General features: G+C 43.8%; 1 protein-coding gene and 1 long non-coding RNA gene across 20 annotated transcripts in view; one reads left to right on the forward strand and one right to left on the reverse strand.

Annotated features, from left to right (window-relative positions):
* LOC139531757 (protein 4.1-like) overlaps nucleotides 1–23,096 on the forward strand; it is an 83,235-nt gene that overhangs the window by 55,779 nt on the left and 4,360 nt on the right. For 6 of the 19 annotated variants that reach the window (XM_071328553.1, XM_071328538.1, XM_071328537.1 and 3 more), the window contains 16 exons: nucleotides 735–779; nucleotides 2,589–2,741; nucleotides 3,251–3,348; nucleotides 3,600–3,775; nucleotides 5,367–5,489; nucleotides 6,892–7,100; nucleotides 7,993–8,040; nucleotides 8,254–8,289; nucleotides 8,478–8,543; nucleotides 9,480–9,674; nucleotides 12,464–12,562; nucleotides 14,504–15,292; nucleotides 16,421–16,540; nucleotides 17,288–17,467; nucleotides 20,175–20,309; nucleotides 21,328–21,426. In XM_071328553.1, coding sequence (XP_071184654.1) covers nucleotides 735–779; nucleotides 2,589–2,741; nucleotides 3,251–3,348; nucleotides 3,600–3,775; nucleotides 5,367–5,489; nucleotides 6,892–7,100; nucleotides 7,993–8,040; nucleotides 8,254–8,289; nucleotides 8,478–8,543; nucleotides 9,480–9,674; nucleotides 12,464–12,562; nucleotides 14,504–15,292; nucleotides 16,421–16,540; nucleotides 17,288–17,467; nucleotides 20,175–20,309; nucleotides 21,328–21,426 — 2,571 coding nt within the window. The remainder of the gene's footprint in view (nucleotides 1–734; nucleotides 780–2,588; nucleotides 2,742–3,250; nucleotides 3,349–3,599; nucleotides 3,776–5,366; nucleotides 5,490–6,891; nucleotides 7,101–7,992; nucleotides 8,041–8,253; nucleotides 8,290–8,477; nucleotides 8,544–9,479; nucleotides 9,675–12,463; nucleotides 12,563–14,503; nucleotides 15,293–16,420; nucleotides 16,541–17,287; nucleotides 17,468–20,174; nucleotides 20,310–21,327; nucleotides 21,427–23,096) is intronic. The other 13 variants (XM_071328545.1, XM_071328546.1, XM_071328543.1 and 10 more) reach the window with 11 other exon arrangements.
* LOC139531760 (uncharacterized) lies at nucleotides 16,587–20,175 on the reverse strand. The gene is made up of 2 exons (XR_011666425.1): nucleotides 19,491–20,175; nucleotides 16,587–18,954 (listed from the first exon to the last, which is right to left on the reverse strand). It is a non-coding gene; the product is annotated as an uncharacterized lncRNA (long non-coding RNA).

Raw genomic sequence — 23,096 nt, forward strand, 5'->3', positions numbered from 1 at the left:
TGCCTGTCAAAGGTGCGTACACTTTTTATGGTCTACGTATCACTAGCTAATGTCCTCTCTGTTTTGTGTTCAATTTTGTTCTAGTTGTTACTTTGTGCCTCGGTTGGTTAATGTTGTTTGCAATGTCAGCTGGGAATGACATTTTAGGACTAACTAATCACCTATCTACACAACACTGTTATATAACCAAGCAAATCAAAAACTGGCATAGATTTGAATGGACATGGCACGGTTAGATAAAAGAACATTGTCAGATTGAATATACTCAAGAAGCAATAGGAGAGGAGAAAGAGCTTATTTTAGATTTTAGCTGAACTTTTTACAAATATGGTTATTTTTTGTCTTTATCGAAGAAACATTGTTTGGAAAATTGTATTTCTGTTGCCAGCCATGTAAATATAGCCTGACCCAGCTATGTAATGTGGGTTATATCATCTGACCTTATGTAACCCCAACCCCAACCATGAGGAAAAATCGTTCACCAAAAACCGTTTCACAACACCTCCTAGCACCAATTGCATCAGAGAGTAAACATAGTGTTTTGTCATGAAAAAAAAAAACAGGAAATAATGACATGCTACTCAAGCACTTATGATTTTCATTCATAACCAAATAAGAGAGAACACATAAAAACACTCATAACAGACTCACTGATGGCATGGAAACCTTCCCTCCGTTTGGTCAGATCAGACTGTTTTTATCTTTTCTTGTCTTATTCTTACTGAATGGCCTAGTTGGTAGGAAGCCTGTTTGAGTGCTTGTCTCCAGCTAAGGGCGAGGTAAGGCTTGCATTTTGTTTGTGTGTACGTATAGTTACATGTATGTTACATGTGTCCCTGTCTGAAAACCCCTGTCTTTGTGCATGACCATGGACTGTTAGAGTCCATCGTTTAGGGCTGTGGGTTTGTCTCACCACAATTTTGAGTTGACATTGTGGATGATTGTAGTTGTAATTTCTTAGGTGGCTGTTGTGAGGTGTAGGATATCGCCCCCCCATGGTATACTGCATCCCCTCATAGCCCCAGTGCTCATATCCCACACACAGGGAGTTGTAGACCACCCTCTGTCCCCCCATCTGCTCTGTGGCAGCCCGACTGTGCTCATCTGCAGACTTTAAGACCTTTTGGGGAAGGCCTCATCATTGTGATGTCATGTGACTAGTATTCGCCATCTTAACCCCACATTTAGGCTACATCCAATATCCACATTAACATGCCTCTTGAATGAAGCAACTAGGCATGTGGTATGCTAGTGTGGACATTGGAACATGTCATAGACAGAGTAGATGTCATTGTAGTAACAGACTCCGCCTCGGGAGTGATAGACTCCTCCATCACCCTAACATTCACTGTCCTTTCAATGCCATCATATTGTGATGTACGTAGTTGTATGAATGAATGTTTAGACAAAATTCCCACTGCAGCCTTGTAGACCTTCAGCATCCATGGATCATGAAAAAGGAGCACAGTTCATTGTACAGCCCAGCTGAAAATACCTCAGCTTTGCTCATTACTACCCTAAACTACATTTACATAGCTAAGACACGTACATCACTGTGCTCTGTAAATTGGCTCTCAATTGCTCCCTCCCCTCATCTCCTTAACTTCATCTGCACTGATTGGAACGTGACAGGTAAAAACAATATGGTGCAAGATCATGATTAGGCTGGCTTTCACCTGTTCAGTTCTTTCAGCTGAGTGCAATGAAGGAGAGGAGGCAAGGAGAGGACAGACTTTTTAGACAATCGAGAAAGAGCCCAATACTTGCTCCTGGATAAGCCAGACAGATAACTAGTGAAAGTAGGAGCTGTGAAAAGAGGCGATTTAGGATAAATAATTGGTTTCCGGTAATGTAGGTCATTTTCTTGTCTCTTGAGTTCTTGGTTTTGCGACGGTTTGTGAAATATGTTCATCAACATTACGACAACTCTCATTATGTTTTCATTTCAATTATTCTTTTTTTAGAAAGCTCATTTGAATCCTTCATTGAATAATGCATTGTATTTGGCTTGCCGTATCGCCAGTCATCTCAGGCTGCCTCACTTCTTTGTAGGAGAAAGTGGTGGTGTCTGATAATGTCAACTTTTTTTGTTGTTGTAAACAATCAGAAACTTTTTTTAGCCTGGTTGTCAATCTGTTTTGGCATTAGTTAACTACTCTGCCGTTATCATGTTTGGTAGAGTCTAGAAAAGATTAGGAATAAGTCTATGGGCATACTGTAGACCAGGGCTATTAGAACTCCAGGCCTGGAGGAACGAAACACTTCTGTACTTTCTGGGCCAATCAGTGACATTCAATCAATCAATGAATTACTAGTTAGTAAACAAAACCAGGAGCCCTTTGGCCCTTCAGGCATGAAGTTGAATAGCCCTGCAGACAACAACCAATAGGTGAGCTGACTAAAACCAAAACTTACTGACACCTAGGCTTCCTCAATGTGAGATTAGTAACAAAATTCCACAAACTTGACCAAAGTTCCCAGGTCTTTTCAGAACTCCCACTTTGTGGAAGTTTCAGGAATTTTGCAACCCGGAGTCTCGTTTGAGTAGTGTCAGGTTGTTAACCACGCTTCCTGACATTCCTTCCCAGGATTCCGAGGGTGTTGAGATCATGTTGGGCGTGTGCTCCAGTGGTCTTCTGATCTACCGCGATCGCTTGCGCATCAACAGGTTCGCCTGGCCCAAGGTCCTCAAGATCTCCTACAAAAGGAATAATTTCTACATCAAAATACGCCCTGGAGAGGTAAGCATATCAGTATAAGGCCCTGCTGACATGAAAGCAATGTCCAGATCCTGTTTCATGTATGAAGGTAGTATGCACATCACATAGAATGGCATCACATAGAATAGCATCACATAGAACAGGGTTCCCCAACTGGTGGCCCGTGTGCCCGAATTTGGCCCGTGTGGTTTTATTTGGCCCTCCAAGTATTCTGAGCAAAAATAAATACAACATTTATTGTTGGAAATAAAAGACTGTAAAAACACCAGGAAATCAGCTCCAAGTGATTTTAATTTAAGAAATCTGTTCCTAAGTATTCCCACGCATAAGAGAGAGACACATGATCATATAGAAATGTATGCAAGGTTTGAAATGATTATCTTTTAATCTAACATATCTGTTTGGACTTGTTGCAGTCAACAAATTATATGTTCCGGCACCCCGACCATCCGCTCAAGAAAGAAATTGTCCCTGAATCTAGTTGATGATCCCTGTGTTTGTGTGTTTTTTTCTGTATGTTTTGTCATCAGTTTGAGCAGTTTGAAAGTACAATTGGGTTCAAGCTCCCCAACCATAGGGCGGCCAAGAGATTATGGAAGGTTTGCGTGGAGCACCACACCTTTTTCAGGTGAGACCTGGGCCACCACCTCAACGTGTAGACATCTGCCATTTCAGTGGAGGGTTTTGGATGTAAATCCATAGTTATTGAACATTGTCTTGGTTAACTTCATGCTGGGTTGGAACAAATGCCTGCACACACTGCTTCCCTCCAGGACCATTTGCCCATCCCTGCTGTAATTGTGTGTCTTTCTTGACCGCTAGGTAGATTAATGTCTCCTCTTTGTTCTCCTGCCCTCAACATTCCTCTCTGTCCTCTAGGTTGGTGTCTCCAGAAACTCCCCCCAAGAAGTTCCTAAACCTGGGCTCTAAGTTCCGCTACAGCGGGAGAACCCAGGCCCAGACTCGACGAGCGAGCTCCCAGATCGTCCGCCCGGCGCCCTGCTTTGAGCGCTCCACCAGCAAGCGCTACATCATGTCTCGCAGCCTGGATGGAGGTTTGTAGTCCCATCAACCTTTCTCTTTGAAGCGGTTAGGAATGAAGGAGGATTGTATCACATTTCTCCCCATAGAGTTTGAGTTGGGGAAGCATACTACAGGACAAAGCAAGCTACAGGACATTATTAAACAACCAAACCTAAATCATCGCACTTATGAAAATCATATGTTGCCCTTGTCCTCCGTGTTCATGTCCGCACTTTTCTGAAGTATTTGTTTCTAAGCTGTCCAAGTCAGAGGGATTTACAGTATCCAGAGATGTTTTTACATGCATCTCAGGCACCAATCAATCAATGCACTAATTTGTCATAATGGCCATACCACTGCACACCTTGTAACATCTGTCAATCAATCACACTTGATTTGGTCTTCACAAACATTGAAATTCACTCAAGTCCTCCCAGACCTGTCATTGACTTACAAGTGTCACTGGCGTGAATAGGGAATAATTTCCCTTGAATATCCCTAGAACGATAGTTGATATTCTCCACAGAGCCATTTTGGTCGCCGTTTGTCTTGAAAGTGGTCGCTTGCTTGACAGCTTCAACATTTCCTAGTCTACATGAAAGCTTAAGAGAACCTCCGTAAGCAGCCATGCTGTGAAGGCTCTAAAGCCTCAGTACGCCGCTCAGACTAATTACAGTTTTTAGCCATTGTTATCCTCGCCGCTCTGCACTCACAATGCCTTTTCATCCCCTGAAAGCACCCAGGGCCGTCCCTCACTCCCCTGTCTTTATCAACCAGTCCCAAACCACGGGTAAAGTCCTTTATTTTTCAAGCCAGCTCACAGAGGAAGCCGCAGATAAATGGCTCGTAGTGACGACGGCTATGTATGCAGAGAGAATCGAAAAGATTGTTTATTTTATACCCCCTTCTGAGGGAACGGATAATCGCCACAGGGATTTACCAGGCACCCCATTGTGTTGTTTTGTCATCTTCGCTTGACGATGCACCCTCTGCTTTTGTTCTCCCCCGTTCGCTGATTAATTGGAGAATTACGTTTTTTATTGTATTTATGCTGCCGCCCCCCGCCCCTCCCATGTCATATCTGAGCTGTGACGAAAACCTGTCTGTTTGAATGCAAATGTTGCTGTTTCATTTAGGAATAAAGAGCTTTTTTGGCGGGATTTCACTAGCTAACTGACGTGAAAGAGAGACTCGGCCAATTGGCTGTGATATCAATTGAATATGAGCCGCCCCGGGGCCCATATTAGTTTCAGACTCCATCAGTATCATTGGACCTAAAAGGCAACATTGATTTTTCTGTCTCAACTCTTCATTGATGGGAGAAAGTTTAGTGTCTGACTGTCTGTTCTCATCCCATCAGAAAGTGTATCCATTCAGTGTCTTAGTCTTAAGAGGCTTTCCATAATACTGTGAACCAGACAACTTACACATTCTTTAACGTTCATGTATTCAAATCCATAGTCAATAGCTCTACAAAATTATTATATAAACAAACAATATTCTCTCCCTCTTTCTCCCAAGTGCTCAGCTGACTACCTAATGCTCAGCTTTGAATAATATTATGTGTCATGTTAATGTTGAATCTTCCCCCGTAATATTGAATTTCTATGCAATCCTCCTCAGCTCCGCAGAGTACACCCAAAAGGAGTACACCCAATAGGAGTTCACCCAAAAGGAGTTCACCCCAAAAAACTGTATCACCGAGAATTAAACCACCTGCTAGTTTAAACGGCACTAAACCAACAGGTAGATATTATGCACTGTGTCTCTCTGTACGTGCTAACAGTAGATGTAGCCCCTGAGCTAGCTATGCCTGCTAGTTAATGATCCCATCTCTGCTTCTTTCCTTTTTCCGACGGTAGCCATTTTGTTTTGTATTTTGGGCGCTGGTTACAGACACCCCTCGGTGCTGATCAGGCTTGCGCTGCATGCTCCCATGCTGATTGGGGGGGGGCTCCCCGTCTAGCATGTGAACGCACCATGGCCCTCCCTTCATAGCTGTTCACTTGTAGTTGTTTGTTTCAAAAAGAATGGAGAAAAAAATCCCAGCCTTGTTGTGTTAGCTTGGCCGCTAATGGCTTATGTGGCCTGGATCTATAAAGAGACTCAGCAATCGCTCGCTCATTCTCCCAGCTCGTTACAATGATTCTTGTGCTTTCAGTGACGTAGGGAGATGATATAAGTTAACATAGTTACAGTAGTCATTGTTTAATGTCCTGAATGATCAACAAAGCTAATAAGCTGTGTTCTAAGTTCACAGCAGGGATGCAGTGCATGTTTTGTCTGAGCTGACTCATAGCAATGATGGAATATTAAACGTTTCTAATTTACCAGCACATCCAATACCATATCATCTGCCAACTGCATATTTTTTCCCCCTTTCTCGTTTAGGTTCTGACGCAGTAGTTTTTATGTTGGTATTTAAGTGCATGCAGTTTGAGCCTTTCATTATCAGTCAATGGGAGGAATTCAAAAGCTGCAGTCAGTTAGAGAATGTTTGTAAGTCCGGCCCATAGAGGAGCTGAAAAATGACCGCTTATCAGGGATTGCTGTCTAATGTTAATTGAAAATTGATGATGAGGGTAGTCACCCTAGCATTTAAACCTCTGCATGGAAACTGATAGCAATTTATATATATATATATATATATATATATATATATATATATATATATATATATATATATATAGCCTTTTCTCATAAATCTGGAGCGTGGTATTTCGTTAGGTGCTTACTGTTGTGACTGAAACCCTTGATGGTATCGATTTTAATATATAATACTGCTTATGAGATGCTTTTCATTTCAAACCACACAATGATTATGGAATATTGGCTTTAATTACAGATCAAGGCTAATATCTGAATGAAAAGCTCTGACGTTGATAATAATAGTGTTATTATCAATGGGAATGGGATTTAATGCGTGTTTTTAGGTTTATCTTCCATGAGTCAATGGTTGTGATGACTATGCTGATACAACCTGCAGCTTATTACATTCACGCTCCAACCTGCTAACCTGCAATGTTGCCTCAGTTAGAGGAAAATGACAATTCCTTAATGCAAAATGATGTGTGTGTGTGTGTGTATGTGTATGTGCGTGCCTGTGTGCGTGCGTGTGCATGCATGTGCGTCTATGTGCATGCTTCAGAGATGGGCTCGGATCTATACGGAAGGGCGAAGGGCATTGCCGTGAGTGACCTCATCACCACGGTGACACCGGAGAAAAAGGTGGAGGAGAGGAAGGCGGAGGAAGAGATGGAAGTAGAGGTGCAGGTGGAGGTGGAGGAGGAAGACGAGACCACGAAAGCCACCGAGATGTCTCAGCCAAGTCCAACCTCTCCCATTCGACATGATAAGGTATAGTTCTCCACACCCAATCAATTATCTCTGTCCTCAGTCCACCCCTGAGCTCTCTCTATAATACATTAAAACAAATTCCTCTGAGTGCCCAGATTCCACTCTGAAAATGAAAGCTGTTTAATGCCGGAGCCCAGAGTGTAACCTAGCTATGCCAGCCAGAGCTATTCAGACAGACTAGAGCCAGGTGGTCATCATTTTTCTAAGGTAGTGAAGCAGCACAAATCTCATTGTCTGGGAATGCCGTCCTGTGCGTTCACGCTCTGCCACGCTCTCTATCAGGTAGGCAGGGCCCTGATAACTCACTAATGGATAACTCAGAGTCCCCGAACCTGAACCGTCTCTACTCTGGCTGAATGGCGACTTCAGATCAGTGCCAGAAGACTCGGAAACAGACTCTGACTATTTCAAATGTAGAAATGAAAAGTGCTTGTTTAGACGTGATGTTCATTCATTGTGAAAGTTGATTACGAGGAGCTTAAACTTAATTAACTTTGGCAGATGTAATGTCTATAGTTACTCGTTACCTAGGAGAAGAGTTCTTAGTAGAGTCCTAATTGCTTATTGTGAAAGGGCAACCTGCTAACTGTAAATTAATTTGTGATGAAAATTGAGAAGGCAGGAGAGCAACCTCAAGCTGGTGGAGTCATCTGTAATGTATTCTAATGGAATGATATTGACATAGGTCTTCTGAATATGTTTTAATGCATTTCCTGTTGTTTTTTTACCCCGAAAATGATTTACCATCACTAGTTTGTTGAACCACTTTGCTAATGGCTAATGTTTTGGTAAATATGAGTTCTGGGAAATCCTACATTCAACCCTAACAGCCACGGTTCTCTTTCTCCTCACGCTTGTCCATTGGATGTTCTACTGTGTTACTACTAAACAGACGGAACTGACTGACACTTGTGTTGATGGTGAACTGACAGCTACTGAGGTTTGTACCACGGGTAGACACTTCACCTCAACTCTCATCTGTTCTTGTAGAAGTCTTACGTTCTTTAGTTCCATATTTCTATTTCAACAATATCGGATTGTCTGATTATCCATTCAATGCGTTATTTGATAGTTTCTCTTATAAGCTATAACCTGTTGTGTTGTATTGCGGTTTTGATATCAAATTCCCTCTCTGTGCTTCCCATGCTGCCAGTCGGACCAAGACGACGAGTCTGAGTTAAAGACACAGGTATATTAACTAGTGTATGGTGCCTTAACACTCATTTCATCCACAGCTCGTCAAACGACCATTTCATCCACAACCTGTGAACCTGGGATTCAAAATCACTGTAGGCTCCAAAATCAAGATCTGCAATCTATGAGGAGATGTGGATTTTATATGCAACAACATCTAAATGACTGTAATTTCCCTTCCAGAACAGTTTCATAAGGCGAATTAAAGGAGAGAATGTGTTTGTCAGACATAGTGTGCTGATGTTAGAGGTTGGTACAGTATGGAACGCCAGGCTAGTGCATGGAGATTGGTGACATTTTGGTCAAGGACTAGGTTTGGACAGTAACAGTGGATTTCCCATTTTGACCACAATAACATATCGTTTTGAACTGTCCAATGTTGATTCACTAGCTAACATACTTAGTAAGCATGGAGTGTTTTTGGGGTGATTTAGTTTTTGCTGTAATACATTAACGTGATATGCTAGATTGGGAGTTATTGCTTATAAATAGAGAATACGATGAATTAAGGTTCAATTGATGTCTATGAATACTTCTTTACAAAGAGGTGAATCTTAACTTTCACTTCAGTTAAATTTGTACTTATTCATGCATTGATGTCAATGTGAGACTAAGTGAAAATTCGACCTTAGGATTCACCACAAAATGTGGATAATTCATAAGTATACAAGAGAGGCAAATGCATTGCAGTGTTCTTTTGAATGCATGTTCTGCCTGTTTTGGATAGATTATCCTGTATATACAGCCCATTACACTGCACTGCACCTGTGAACATAATATAAACATACATCAAATTATTGGACATTATGTTTGTCAATCTGTCACCAAGACGATACTTAGCCACGCTACTTCAAAAGCAGCACACAAGCTGCACTCACAAAGATTCAGAATTGTAATTTCGTCTCATAGTACACCGTTGATTTCCTATTGCGTTTGCATTGCAGAACTCATTCACTACCTTATTTTGTTTTTAAAGGATTGATTTGTAGCTTGCTGACTAGCGTCCAGTAGCATAATTTTTTCAATAGAATGTTATTTTCAGTATTGTTCAAAACATGGACATAAACGTTAAACAGCCTGAAAGAACAGGACACAATGCTACTACGTTAAATTGATATCCATACACATTTAAAATCTAGTATTAGCAGTAGCATCAGTCAAATGACTTCTCTTTCTGTTCCTCAGGACACAGTGGGCACGCCAGAGGAGCTGTTGAAACACGCGACCAACATCAGCGAGCTCAAGAGGTCGTTCCTGGAGACGGGCGCCGACACGGCCGGCCTCACCGAGTGGGAGAAGAGGCTGTCCTCGTCCCCCCTGCGCTCGCTGCGTCTCGACGAAGCCCCTATGATCGAACCACTGGAGCTCGATGAAGTACCGGTAAATTCACTGTCAAATTGTAAAGGGACTGAATAGAGAGGGGGGGTGGCATCCATATAGCGTTTAGAGACCCCTGTGTTTTAATTACACATTTAGTAGAACCTCAGTGGGTGAAAACACGTAGAATTAGAAATCCGGTAACATGTAATCCATGGGTGGACATTATGCTGCTTTTTGTTCCATCCTGCTCTAACACACCTGGTTCTACTAATCAGCTGCTCATTAGCTCCTTGATAAGCTGAGTCAAGTTTAAAACTGCTGGAAGTACATACACTACTATCCTGACTTAAAGAGAAATAGCATCCTTGCTTTTGATAGGGCATGATTTGAAGGTTGAGATGTGGCTGCTGCAGTGTGAGAAGGTTAAGATGTGCCTGCTGCAGTGTGAGAAGGTTAACGTGCCTGCTGCAGTGTGAGAAGGTTGCGATGTGGCTGCTGCAGTGTGAGAAGGTTAAGATGTGCCTGCTGCAGTGTGAGAAGGTTAAGATGTGCCTGCTGCAGTGTGAGAAGGTTAACGTGCCTGCTGCAGTGTGAGAAGGTTGAGATGTGCCTGCTGCAGTGTGAGAAGGTTGAGATGTGGCTGCTGCAGTGTGAGAAGGTTGAGATGTGCCTGCTGCAGTGTGAGAAGGTTAACGTGCCTGCTGCAGTGTGAGAAGGTTGAGATGTGCCTGCTGCAGTGTGAGAAGGTTGAGATGTGGCTGCTGCAGTGTGAGAAGGTTGAGATGTTCCTGCTGCAGTGTGAGAAGGTTGAGATGTGCCTGCTGCAGTGTGAGAAGGTTAACGTGCCTGCTGCAGTGTGAGAAGGTTGAGATGTGCCTGCTGCAGTGTGAGAAGGTTGAGATGTGGCTGCTGCAGTGTGAGAAGGTTGAGATGTGGCTGCTGCAGTGTGAGAAGGTTGACATGTTCCTGCTGCAGTGTGAGAAAGTTGAGATGTGGCTGCTGCAGTGTGAGAAGGTTAACGTGTGCCTGCTGCAGTGTGAGAAGGTTGAGATGTGGCTGCTGCAGTGTGAGAAGGTTGAGATGTGCCTGCTGCAGTGTGAGAAGGTTGAGATGTGGCTACTGCAGTGTGAGAAGGTTAAGATGTGCCTGCTGCAGTGTGAGAAGGTTAAGATGTGCCTGCTGCAGTGTGAGAAGGTTGAGATGTGGCTGCTGCAGTGTGAGAAGGTTGACATGTGCCTGCTGCAGTGTGAGAAGGTTGAGATGTGCCTGCTGCATTGTGAGAAGGTTGACATGTGCCTGCTGCAGTGTGAGAAGGTTAAGATACGCCTGCTGCAGTGTGAGAAGGTTGAGATGTGGCTGCTGCAGTGTGAGAAGGTTAACGTGCCTGCTGCAGTGTGAGAAGGTTGAGATGTGCCTGCTGCAGTGTGAGAAGGTTGACATGTGCCTGCTGCATTGTGAGAAGGTTGACATGTGCCTGCTGCAGTGTGAGAAGGTTGACATGTGCCTGCTGCAGTGTGAGAAGGTTGACATGTGCCTGCTGCAGTGTGAGAAGGTTGACATGTGCCTGCTGCAGTGTGAGAAGTTTGAGATGTGCCTGCTGCAATGAATGAGATCCCTCCTCTCCATGCCAAATCTCAGGAGACCGGGGCCTCTACCGTGTCTCCTTGAAAAGCTACTCAATAATCTATACAGGTGGAGGAAGGTGCTTAACACCCCACTACTGGAGATAGAGGGACAGATGTTAGGAAATAATTGCTGCCTCATTATGACATGTGACACCTATACCCTTCCTTCTCCAGTGACGTTTTCAAGTAGCTACCAAGCATCAAGCAGTTTTTCAAGTGAAGTTAAGCCACTGTGAAAGGAAGTGATTCAGAGGCAGCTCCTTGATGCAGACAAAAAGTGTAGACTACAAAATCCAACCGCTGAAGCCAAAAGTAGATACAAGGAGCACCGGTTGAAAGTACCAGGGGACAATTTACAGTGTGACATCAATATAGGGCTGGATTGATTTTTAGCAGCCTGGCCTGTGAATGAGTAATAAATCCTTGTGCTGTAACCTTGCCAAATGGAGGTGGGAGGGAGAGACTCAAGGAAGCAAACATCCTCCTCGGCTAAGCATTTTAGCAGGGCTAAGATCAACCACAGCCCTGCTATGGAAAAGCATGCAGGGACTTCAAAAGGGAGGAAGTAACCCCCACCCCTCTGCATGCAGAGTGTGTGTGTGTGTGTGTGTGTGTGTGTGTGTGTGTGTGTGTGTGTGTGTGTGTGTGTGTGTGTGTGTGTGTGTGTGTGTGTGTGTGTGTGTGTGTGTGTGTGTGTGTGTGTGTGTGTGTGTGTGTGTGTAAACATCAAGCGGTCGGGAGAACGGCAATGATGATGTAACCAAGGAAAGGGGATTTTTTATTTTATTCATGTAGCAGCGACGATTGCATATTTCTGCCAGTATTTCTTTTTATGACTGTTTGGATGTGATTAAAGTAGGTGTGGAAAGGAGCCAATTTACCCCTCAGCCAAGTCTTGCAACCTTGACCCATTCTTTATTTGTGAGATACTGGAAGAAGAGGGATTGTGTCTGCAGAGAATGTTCTCATTAATCCAGACCCTTATCTCTGTTATCAACCTCATAGTGTGAGTATGTTTGGAGAGATACTTAAGTCCCATCGTTACACACTGTTGTGCCATGTTTTATGGAAATCTCATATCCCACACACTCTTATCAAACAGAATGAGTAATGATATCCGTAATAGGATACAGCCCACACGCGTACGCCTCAAAGCTACTTTCCATTCTACTTCATTCATGCCGGGCTGTTTGTTTGTCTTGTTTTTCTTTTCTATTCATGTAGAGCAAAGAGGATGAGAGAGAGGATGAGAGAGCCATGGATGCAGGCGGTAGCATTGAGGAGGAGATCAACCATAGCCCTGTGGATACTAAGACTACTGTGGTAGGTAGCCAGGATGTATGCTGGTCTAGCTATCTCTGTGTGATTGGAACACCTTCATCTCTGCTGCTTGGTTAAATTAGACCCAGCTAAGTCTATGAATTATTAACATGTCTTACTGTACATATTTAACCAAAGATCCATTTGGGAGTGTAGGACTAGAATCCTATGTTATTCATTGTCAGCAGTGGATGACAACATGAGAAGAATTTGAATCTGTATGTAGGTCTACTGTAAATTAGCTATACATAGAGATCGGTTTTAAATAGCCACTGAACACGCCGATTGGCACATGTGTTTTTCTGTTGCTCATTAGAAAACGAGATTTCTGTCTTGGAGGTGTGTTTCCTGACCGATTCAGCGTTTGGTTAATGATGTTTGTCCCCGATGAGACACTGTAGCCGCGGAAGCCTATTTCACTTGCTCAAAATCCCCAGAATGAATCTAAGTTTACTCAAGAAATCTGTAATACATTTTTCAGTTTTTGCAGAGGATGCTTTAGTTTAAGTTTAACACATAACTAAGGTGTTTTGTGCAATATTTCTCAAGTTAAAAAATGGGCGACATGTTGTCTTATGTAAACAAAATCGGGCTGCTGGGCAGGTCTGTCTCATTGTCTATGCTATTGGATAGAGAGCAATCACCGCAGCTGTTCACCCCATTTTAGTGCGCAAATGGACATTGTCAAATCAACACTGTTTTAGACGAGACTGACTTTATGACAAATTATTCCTATTTACACTTTGTAGTCAATTTTGACACTAAAACTCTTTCTGACTCATGTCGATGCCACAAAGGCCGTTTTCAACGGGATTTGTTGCTTTTTAAAGGCCGTCACTCTTTAACAATACACTAACAACTAAGAACTGTGATCTATGTTGCTGTCTATGTTAATAGTGTCTATGATCTATGTTGCTTGCAAGTTTAAAGTTGCTGCTTTAAGAATTGCTCTTCTTGGGACTGCCACTGGAAGTCCTTCTCCCCCTATTGAACTGCAAGTTGGCATTTATTGTTATGAATATTTCCCAGGAGGCAGCGGTGCAGAGTGGTCATTATCTGGCACAGCCACAAAGTCATAAAATATTTTTTAAACCTAACCACACTGCTAACCCTAATGCCTAACAGGCCAACTACACCGCTCGTGTCGCGTGTGCGAGTGTTGTGAAATACATTTAGACATATATGTTATTCAATTATTGCACCAACACTGCTCGCGAGCGTCTGCGTTGCCAAGGGCTAAAATAGAAGTCAGTTCTATTTCTGACGCAGATCGCGCTGCAAGTCCTGCCTCTCCCATCTCCTCATTGGTTTATAGAAGCAGGTACCCAAGTGCCATCTCCTCATTGGTTATATCCACGTGGGTGAGAGAAAGACAAAATAGGTCGGTGGCGGTAATGCACGTAATTTATGAAAGTTGCCAATCGCAATATAAAGTCAAGAGAAGAAAAAGCCTGGAAGGAGGAGAGATGACTAGAAACGATTCGGTTGACAGTTTTATGTGTGGATTAATTGGCGGAGTAGAGAACCTTGTGCATTTCAGGTAAAATAACAACTAAATGTTTATATCCCAGGACAAATTAGCTAGCAACGGCAAGCTAGCTAAATAGGACAAATTAGCTAGTAAGTGCAAGCTAGCTAGCTAAATTGCCATAAATGTTTAATGCTTTTCGACCTGTCCCCAAATTAATATAATTGGTTCAGAGTTTGTTTTGATATTTCAACCTGCGTGTCGTGATCGCATTTAGTGTGGGGGGCGCAGCCGGTTTGGGTTCCGTGTAACCCTAACCTTAAATTATGCCTAACCCAAATTTTTACGTATAGACAATTTTGACTTTGCAGCTGGTCCATCAAGCGGAATGGCCTCCAGGGCAAGATTCATTACAATTAACGTCAACCTGCCGTTGAACTGGCTAACCCCAGTCTTTGTATGTATCTTGTATGTAGGATTCTGACGGGTGGGTAATAGTAAGTAAAGTCCCTCCTAAGGTAACCGAAAAGAAAAACATTGTCAACTATAAAGTTATGACCGTCACTAACACTGTGGCCGAAGGAGCGCTCGCCGGCACCAGTGGTGGCATAGTCGGCAAGGAGTTGAAAGCGTATGAGAGCTTCCGCAGCGAACTCCCCTCCAAACCCGAGGAGATGAGAGAGAAGAACTATACCCTGGGCAAGTCCTACGACACCATGTCAGGCAAGATTGTGACAATGACAAAGCGGGCCAAAGATGGTGGGGAGGCGGTGGCGGCTGCTCCGGCAGCGTTTGCCAGGGAGCTGAAGAGGGCAGCAGACCAATCCACCACCACAGTGAAGATCATCCCGGTGTCGACTGAGTACGAGATGCCGGTGTCTGTCCACATGGGTCTCCCGCCCCAGGAGGGAATCGGACCCCCCATGATTACCATCAAGGAGGCCAGGACACCCTCTCCATCCGAGCCCAGCGACGGTGCCCTGGGCCTGGGCGCCGTGCGGACCGTGGTGTCCATCCGCTCCAGCCAGGACATCAGTGATGCCGCGAGAGCGGACAGCAGGAGGCAGCTGAGGGAGACTTTTCTCCTGGGAGACAGGAGCACCACCCCCGTTGCGCCTCACACACCTCTCTCGCCGCGCTCCCCCATGGCCAAGTCACCTATGGCAAAGTCTCCCATGACAATGCCCAAGCCTCCAATGGCGGATCTGCGTCTGAGCCCCGGCCCCGTGTCCTATCTATCCAGAACCCCATCGCCCTCCAAAGTGGTAGGATGATATGACACCCCTCCCCCCCAAAATGCCTGAAGCCCCCCCCCTCTCCCTCCCTACTGTAGCCCCCCAAAATGTTTTCAAGCTAATCCCGCCCCTGTCTGCCTGGTCTTCGTATCTACTGCAACAAGCCTGGACCCGGCTCTGTTTTGCACTCGACTGAATGTTTATAGGAATCGCTTGGGAGTCTCTTTCTTTCTATCCTTTGCTCTTTTTAGTTGGACACAAATCCCTTAACCACGGTATTTGGTGTAATTTGTTTATTGCTTTCCTAAGCCAAACTTGCTGCCTCATGGGCACTGGCATTTGTTTACCCCTTTCATTTCAATGTAAATGAAATTGTGTTTCGTTTTAAGCTGGTTCCCCATGCTGCTAGCCACACCAAATTAATGCTTTACACTTTGGCTTATTGTACGGTACGGTATACTATGGTTTGTATGCCACTGACTGCTTCAGCCCTACCACATTTACTTTTGACTTCCCTTGGTATGCCCTCTATGAACTCTCGGCTGCTTGATCTGAGATTATGATATGGGCCCTATTCATAAGAGGAGACATCCCGACTCACAAGACATACTTGTCTGTCTCATCTATTGCCTTTGTGATTGACATTCTCAAGAGATGAAAGCCAAGTACTGAGCTGCCATAAGGTCTCCCTAGTAAAGTTGAATTGCTGACGATGCTCCACTCTTTTGTAGAAGTGCTATAAATGTATAAAAGCTCTAGTAAAGTGATTGACATGTCACAGGGTGGTGTTTCTATCAATTGCTCAGATTTGCGTAATATAGCATACAAACATGGATTAAAAAACACATTTGATAAACACTGTCATATGATCACTTTAAACCATTGAAATCACTCTAGATTCTTAAGTGTTCTTAAAGTATTCTATCTTCTCAAACCCAATCTTCTAAAATGACCCTTCTTAGCGATCAATCTTCACCTCAATGCTCTTATGAATAATCCCCACAAACCCCGTCCCCTGAGCTTGTGTCTGGGCATTGTGTCAAAGGCCTGTCTGTCTGTGTCTCTCCTCCTTTGTATGTACAGTATCTAACTGTGTGTGTGTGTGTCTCTTCTACTCCTGTGTGTGTGTGTACTCTCCCCATCTCTCTGTCTGCTCAGCCTAAGCCGACCTTTGAGGAGATGTCCCCGGAGCTCACCGCTCTCTTACAGTCAGCCCGATATCAGACCAGCACGCAGGGTTGGACTGCCTCGCCTGCCCATAGTCAGTCCCTGCTCAAGGTGGCCTCTTACGCCCTATGGACAATATACAACTTAACAAATGGGATAACAGCAGTTATCATTTATTTGATTTGATTTCAACTTTACATATACAGGTTATTCACATTGAGATAACATCTCTTTTGTAAGAGACCTGTTCAGTATCTATACTGTTTGTCCCTGATGCGTTTGTCCTTGTTGGTGAGGAAATGTTGTCGCTCTAGCCACTATGCTGTCTGTCAGGCATTTCTGTCATCGCCACTTGCCTGTTCCCTGTCAGTCCGTCCTTCCTCCCGATCATTAAAACAGAGGACAGGTTGATGAGGACACATGGTTTAGGACAGCTTTATGAGGACACATGGTTTAGGACAGCTTTGAGGACACATTGTTAAGCACAGGTTTATGAGGACATGGTTTGTCTAGACAGAGGTACCACATGGTCCTATGACTTTATTGAGGAGGAATGTGAGAGCTTTATTCGGGCGCATATTTGATTTTTCAACCCTACTCCTCTTTTAGAACATTTCAATACCTCAAAGTGGAAAACAAAGCGATCATGCAATGCAACCAATGTTAAATGACAACATGCATTCAGAAGATCACCGTCGGTACTAACATATAAAGTAACCCTTTCCTGCGGTATGGAAACACAATCATGCTATTTGTCTTTGTTTTAGCATTTGATTCCATACTAGGCCTACAGTAATTGAAGTGCCCACACAGGTTCAAGGAGACTGACTGTGACGTCTTGTTTGTTTCCTTTGCTAGACAACAGAGAAGTTGGAGTGTATCGTGCTGCAGACAGAGGTGGTATCATCCCAGCAAACAGAAGAGGTTGAGGATCAGCCGAAAGAACAGCCGGCAGAGGACCAGGAGCAGCCGGTGGAGAAACAGCCTGACGACCGGCCTGACGACATGGAGAAACAAGCTGGTCAGCAGCCTGAGCAGGTAGAGACAGATTCATTGGGAGGGATAAAGGATGATGGGCCTCAGTCCGTGCTTGGGTTTACAGGGACGCGCATGCATGATGACTCGGACACGCCCAGCGAGGCGAGTGACACTAGCGGCACCGCTAGCATAGCCTCCGCGGGGTCTGCCCTGACTGCCGCGGCCCAGGCCGCTGTGGACGAGGCTGTAGGGGCGGCGGTGAATCAGACAGAGACTGAGGAGGAAACTCCAACCGCAGGCTCAGGTGGAGGCCTGGGGCTGGACAGTCCGTCAGAGGGAGAGGTGTCCTCAGGGTCAGTCTCAGAGGAGGAGGAGAAAGAGAACAGCCTGGACTGGAGAGGGCGCTTTGTGTCCCCCTCTCCTACAGGAGCATCCTGGCAGAGTCTCAGTGGGGAGGTAGCTGCTGCTAGAGCTCACTCAGAGGTAACACCCCAAAGAGCCCCAACCTTTTCCCTAGTTGTCCCGTAAGTACCTCCTCAACCCTTCTTCCCACTCGCCTGCATTAGCACTGGAAAAGCTAGCTGAAACTACCTTGGTCTCACATTCCTTTTTTCCCATGCTACTTAGAAAGTGCTCAATCTAGCCGAGGCTTACCCTTACAATCGCCTGTAATTGCACTCGAGCCTCCCAAAATTATCCCAATATTGGCCTCCCATTTGCCTGTAATAAGCAGTATTACCACTGGATAAGCCACCCAACTCTCCGAGTCCTGCCCCTCCTCTTCACCAATAATACCAGTCAGCCATTACAGCCTGTGGAGCTGTGTGTGTAGTGATGTGCAGGTGGGGAAAACAATGACCTTGTTTCCTGTTTCCTGTCCCTGTTTCTGCACACTGGGGTTTCTATTGGAAATCAATACCCTGGCCAGGCAGGCTGTAAACACTGCAAGCTGCAGATACACGCTACTGTATGTATTACCCAGGAGCAGTATTGAAAACTGTAGTGGAAGATTGCATAGAGGGAGGTGTGTGTGTGTGTGTGCCTGTTAGTGTTTGTTCTTGGAGCAGCAATATAAACGTTCAATTCGAATATTTCGACCTGCACATGTACACAGTTTCACAGCGGAAATGGTGCATATCCCTTCCTGGTAGTACTGCCTCATTTCCCCAATGTTCCCAAAGATTACCTTTGTGGCAATCATGAGTGGCAATAATTTAAATGTTTTATGGACGCGTCTATGAGAAGCACAGCTTAAATAGATAGCAGTCTGTTGCTATCAATTAAGTTTTAAGTCCACAGCCAATTTCAATGATATGGACCGTTTCAGTGAAAGCAACAGGAATTGTTTATAAATACGTACAATCCTGCCAGGTAGACCGATTTGGCCTTCTCCAAAATGAATTAATAGGCTTCCACACATCCATATAAAGCTTCAGATAAATAAGACTTACTCAGTGGTGAACACTGTTGAGTTCTGTCATGCATGACACAGACTGGCTGAAGTGAAAATCTCTTTGCCTTGTTCTTTGGTCAGGGTCCAAAGGGACCTGGGTGATACACAACTCTTTCATCAGGAAAACAAATGTTGTTGTTGTTATTGTAAACATTTGACATTTTCTTACTTTCTTTGTAACACAAAATTCTCCCTTATTCTGTGCTTTGGGATTTTGTGTTATCATTTATGTTGATTCATTTATTGAAGTTTTTTATATTTTATCAGAGAGCATGCATCTCATGAATGATCCACAATTATCCACCCAAAGCCACTCATTCCTATAATTTACAGTGTTAAATAACACTGATATGTGAGAACAATATTTTTTGTGAACAAATATGTTATTTTGTCGTTATAAAAAGGTTGGTAGCAACATGTGAAAATCGTTATGGAAATCTGTTGCAGCTTAAGTCGACTACAAAACCTACAATGCAATGCTCTCTCTTAGGGCTGGCTGTCTGGCTGGCTAGCTAGCCAACGTAGCTACACACAATGATATCAAAGTCAATATCGGCATGTGAAGTAGCTAGTTAGCTGTAAAATCGCCGAAACAAACTGCACTATCAATTTAGGAGTTTACAATCTCACCATGTTCAACCTGCAGATCGATGTGCCTCAGAGTGGAGTCTGACATTCGCAATGGCCATGTAACGGCACCATGCAATGCACCCTGGACTGAAGAGGCAGTCAAATAGGAGAAATGTGCTAGACCATCCGTTAAATTACACATTTCTTGAGGTAGGAATATCAAAAATATGATCAATGGCTAATTCGAAAGAAGACAACTTCCTGCGTTTTGACATCGGCCAGTATTGAAATCTGACATGTATGACAGACGTTTTCACAATCTAAAAGTTGTATTCCGATTAACTTCCAGGTTAGTGAGAGTGACTTTATCGCAGTGCCATGTCATACCGGCAGAATTTCTTCCTGCTTAAACGGCAATAGCAAATATACACATGAGATGTCCCAGGGAAGTGATAGAACATTGCTCAGAGATGCACAAAAACAATCATATTCAAAATGGGTGAATCTTTTCTTTAAACTTTTTTCCCATTTTCTTCTCCTGCATTTTATATGACCTTCCAATAAACAAATTGCTTGTGTATGTCCTGTAGACAGACGGTGAAATTGTAATTGTGTGTGTGTGTGGTCATGAACATGTTTGTGCGTAGATGTACGCTAGCGTGTGACCATAAGGTATAAAGATCTAACTTTCTGCACCAGTCTCCTTTTGTCTCTCTCCATTTCACCCTTCTTCCTCTCTCTCAGACATCTGTGCTGGAGTCTCCAGAGGTCCTGACCTTCAACAGGGCAGACGTGATGGAGGAGACAGAGATGCTGGTGACCCAGGAGGTACCTGTAATACACACGGAAATGAAAACCATCACATACCGGTCACTGGAGGTAAAGGTCCTCACAAAACGTCAGGGTTGTTCAGGCTCATGCTCTGTACTGGTTCCTCTCATATACTCCAATGTGCATCTTTTCAACCTCATTCATTAGGGCACACAATATAAAAGTTTTTAAAGTTTTGCAACAGAAAACAAAAAAGAGCCCTGGGAATTCCTCTGTTTCAGTCCGTTTTCTTCCGTTTGGTGCCAAATAAACACGACCCTGTTCTTCAAATCAAATGTTATTGGTCACAATCACGTGGTTAGCAGATGTTAATGCGAGTGTAGCGAAATGCTTGTGCTTCTAGTTCCTAGAGTGCAGTAATATCTAACAAGTATTCTAACAATTCCCAAACAACTACCTAATACATACAAATCTAAAGGGTTGATTGAGAATATGTACATATAAGTATATGGGCGATGGCCGAGCAATGGCCGAGCGGCATTGGCAAGGTGCAGTTGATGGTATAAAATACAGTATATACATGTGATATGAGTAATGTAAAATATGTAAACATTATTAAAGTGGCATTATTTTAAGTGGCATTGTTTAAAGTGACTAGTGATCCATTTAATAAAGTGGCCAGTGATTGGGTCTCAGTGTAGACAGCAGCCACTGAGTTAGTGATTGCTGTTTAGCAGTCTGATGGCCTTGAGATAGAGGCTGTTTTTCAATCTCGTAGTAAGAGGAAGGGAAGCGCTACTAAAGGTACACAATAGTACATTTTGGTAGACAGAAGGTGCTCTTTGGTAGAAGGGGTGAATTGGTCATCAAAAAGAAAGGAGGACCAAAGCACTCTTCATATAATTAATTAAAATGCCTTTATTTGTACGGCATGTTCAATAGAAACAACTTTTTTTTTAAATGTAAAACTTTGTTTCTAATGAACATGCCATACAAATAAAGGCATTTTAATTAATTATATGAAGAGTGCCTTGGTCCTTTCTTTTTGATGACCTGTTTTTCAGTCTCTCAGTCCCAGCTTTGAAGCACTCAATGGAGAGGATGTATTGTGTCTGTGTTGTGCCAGGGTGACGCTGACATTGATCCAGAGGCGGGGGTGTTGATGAGCGCCCAGACCATCACCTCAGAGACCAGCAGCACCACCACAACCACACATATCACCAAGGTAGGTACTACCTGACCTGGCCTCAGTGGGGCACCACTCTCATTCACCATCAGCATGAATGAATAGGGGCATGAGTGAAGAGAGCAGGGATCATCAACTAAACGCAACATGCAATAATTGTAAAGATTTTACTGAGTTACAGTTCATATAAAGAAATCAGTCAATTGAACTACATTCATTAGGCCCTAATCTATGGATTTCACATGACTGGGAAAACAGATATGCTTCTGTTGGTCACAGATACCTTTAAAAAAAGGTAGGGGCGTGGATCAGAAAACCAGTCATTATCTGGTGTGACCACCATTTGCTTCATGCAGCGTGACATCTCCTTCGCATAGAGTTGATCAGACTGTTGATTGTGGCCTGTGGAATGTTGTCCCACTCCTCTTCAATGGCAGTGCGAAGTTTCTGGATGTTGTCGGGAACTGTAACACGCTGTCGTACACGTCGATCCAGAGCATCCCAAACATGCTCAATGGGTGATATGTCTGATGAGTATGCAGGCCATGGAAGAACTGGGATATTTTCAGCTTCCAGGAATTGTGTACAGATCCTTGCGACATGGGGCTGTGCATTATCATGATGAAACATAAGGTGATGGCGGTGGATGAATGGCACAACAATGGGCCTCAGGATCTCGTCATGGTATCTCTGTGCATTCAAATTGCCATCGATAAAATGCGATTGTATTTTTTGTCCATAGCTTATGCCTGCCCATACCATAACCCCACAAACCGCTCGCCCACACAACGCAATACACACTGTCTGCCATCTGCCCGATACAGTTGAAACCAGGATTCATCTGTGAAAAGCACACTTCTCCAGCATGCCAGTGGCCATCGAAGGTGAGCATTTGCCCACTGAAGTCGGTTACGACCTCAAACAGTCAGGTCAAGAACCTGGTGAGGATGACGAGCATGCAGATGAGCTTCCCTGAAACGGATTCTGAAAGTTTGTGCAGAAATTCTTTGGTTGTGCAAACCCTCAGTTTCATCAGCTGTCCAGGTGGCTGGTCTCAGACAACCCCACAGATGAAGAAGCCGGATATGGAGGTCCTGGGCTGGCGTGGTTACACGTGGTCTGCGGTTGTGAGGGCGGTTGGACGTACTGCCAAGTTCTCTAAAACGACATTGGAGGCGGCTTATGGTAAAGAAATTAACATTCAATTCTCTGGCAACAGCTCTGGTGGACATTCCTGCAGTCAGCATTCCAATTGCATCTGTGGCATTGTGTTGTGTGACAAAACTGCACATTTTAGAGTGGCCATTTATTGGCCCCAGCACAAGGTGCACCTGTGTAATGATCATACGGTTTAATCAGCTTCTTGATATGCCACACCTGTCAGGTGGATGGATTATCTTATGAAAGGAGAAATGCTCACTAACAGGGATGTAAACAAATTTGTACACAAAATTTGAGAGAAATAAGGTTTTTGTGCAGATGGAACATTTCTGGGATATTTTATTTCAGCTCATGAAACATAGGACCAACACTTTACATGTTGCAATTATATTTGTGCTCAGTATAGATTCAGCCGCAGGCTGATTTTTTTCTTGAGTGGATATTCAGGGGTCCGGAACATAATTACAAATATTTGTAGACTGCAAATTGACTGCAAGAAGCCCAAACAGATAATAGTTTCAAACCTTGCCTACATTTGTATACAATCA

The sequence above is a fragment of the Salvelinus alpinus genome, chromosome 10 (assembly GCF_045679555.1).
Source record: "Salvelinus alpinus chromosome 10, SLU_Salpinus.1, whole genome shotgun sequence".
In the NCBI taxonomy this organism is placed as follows: Eukaryota; Metazoa; Chordata; class Actinopteri; order Salmoniformes; family Salmonidae; genus Salvelinus; species Salvelinus alpinus.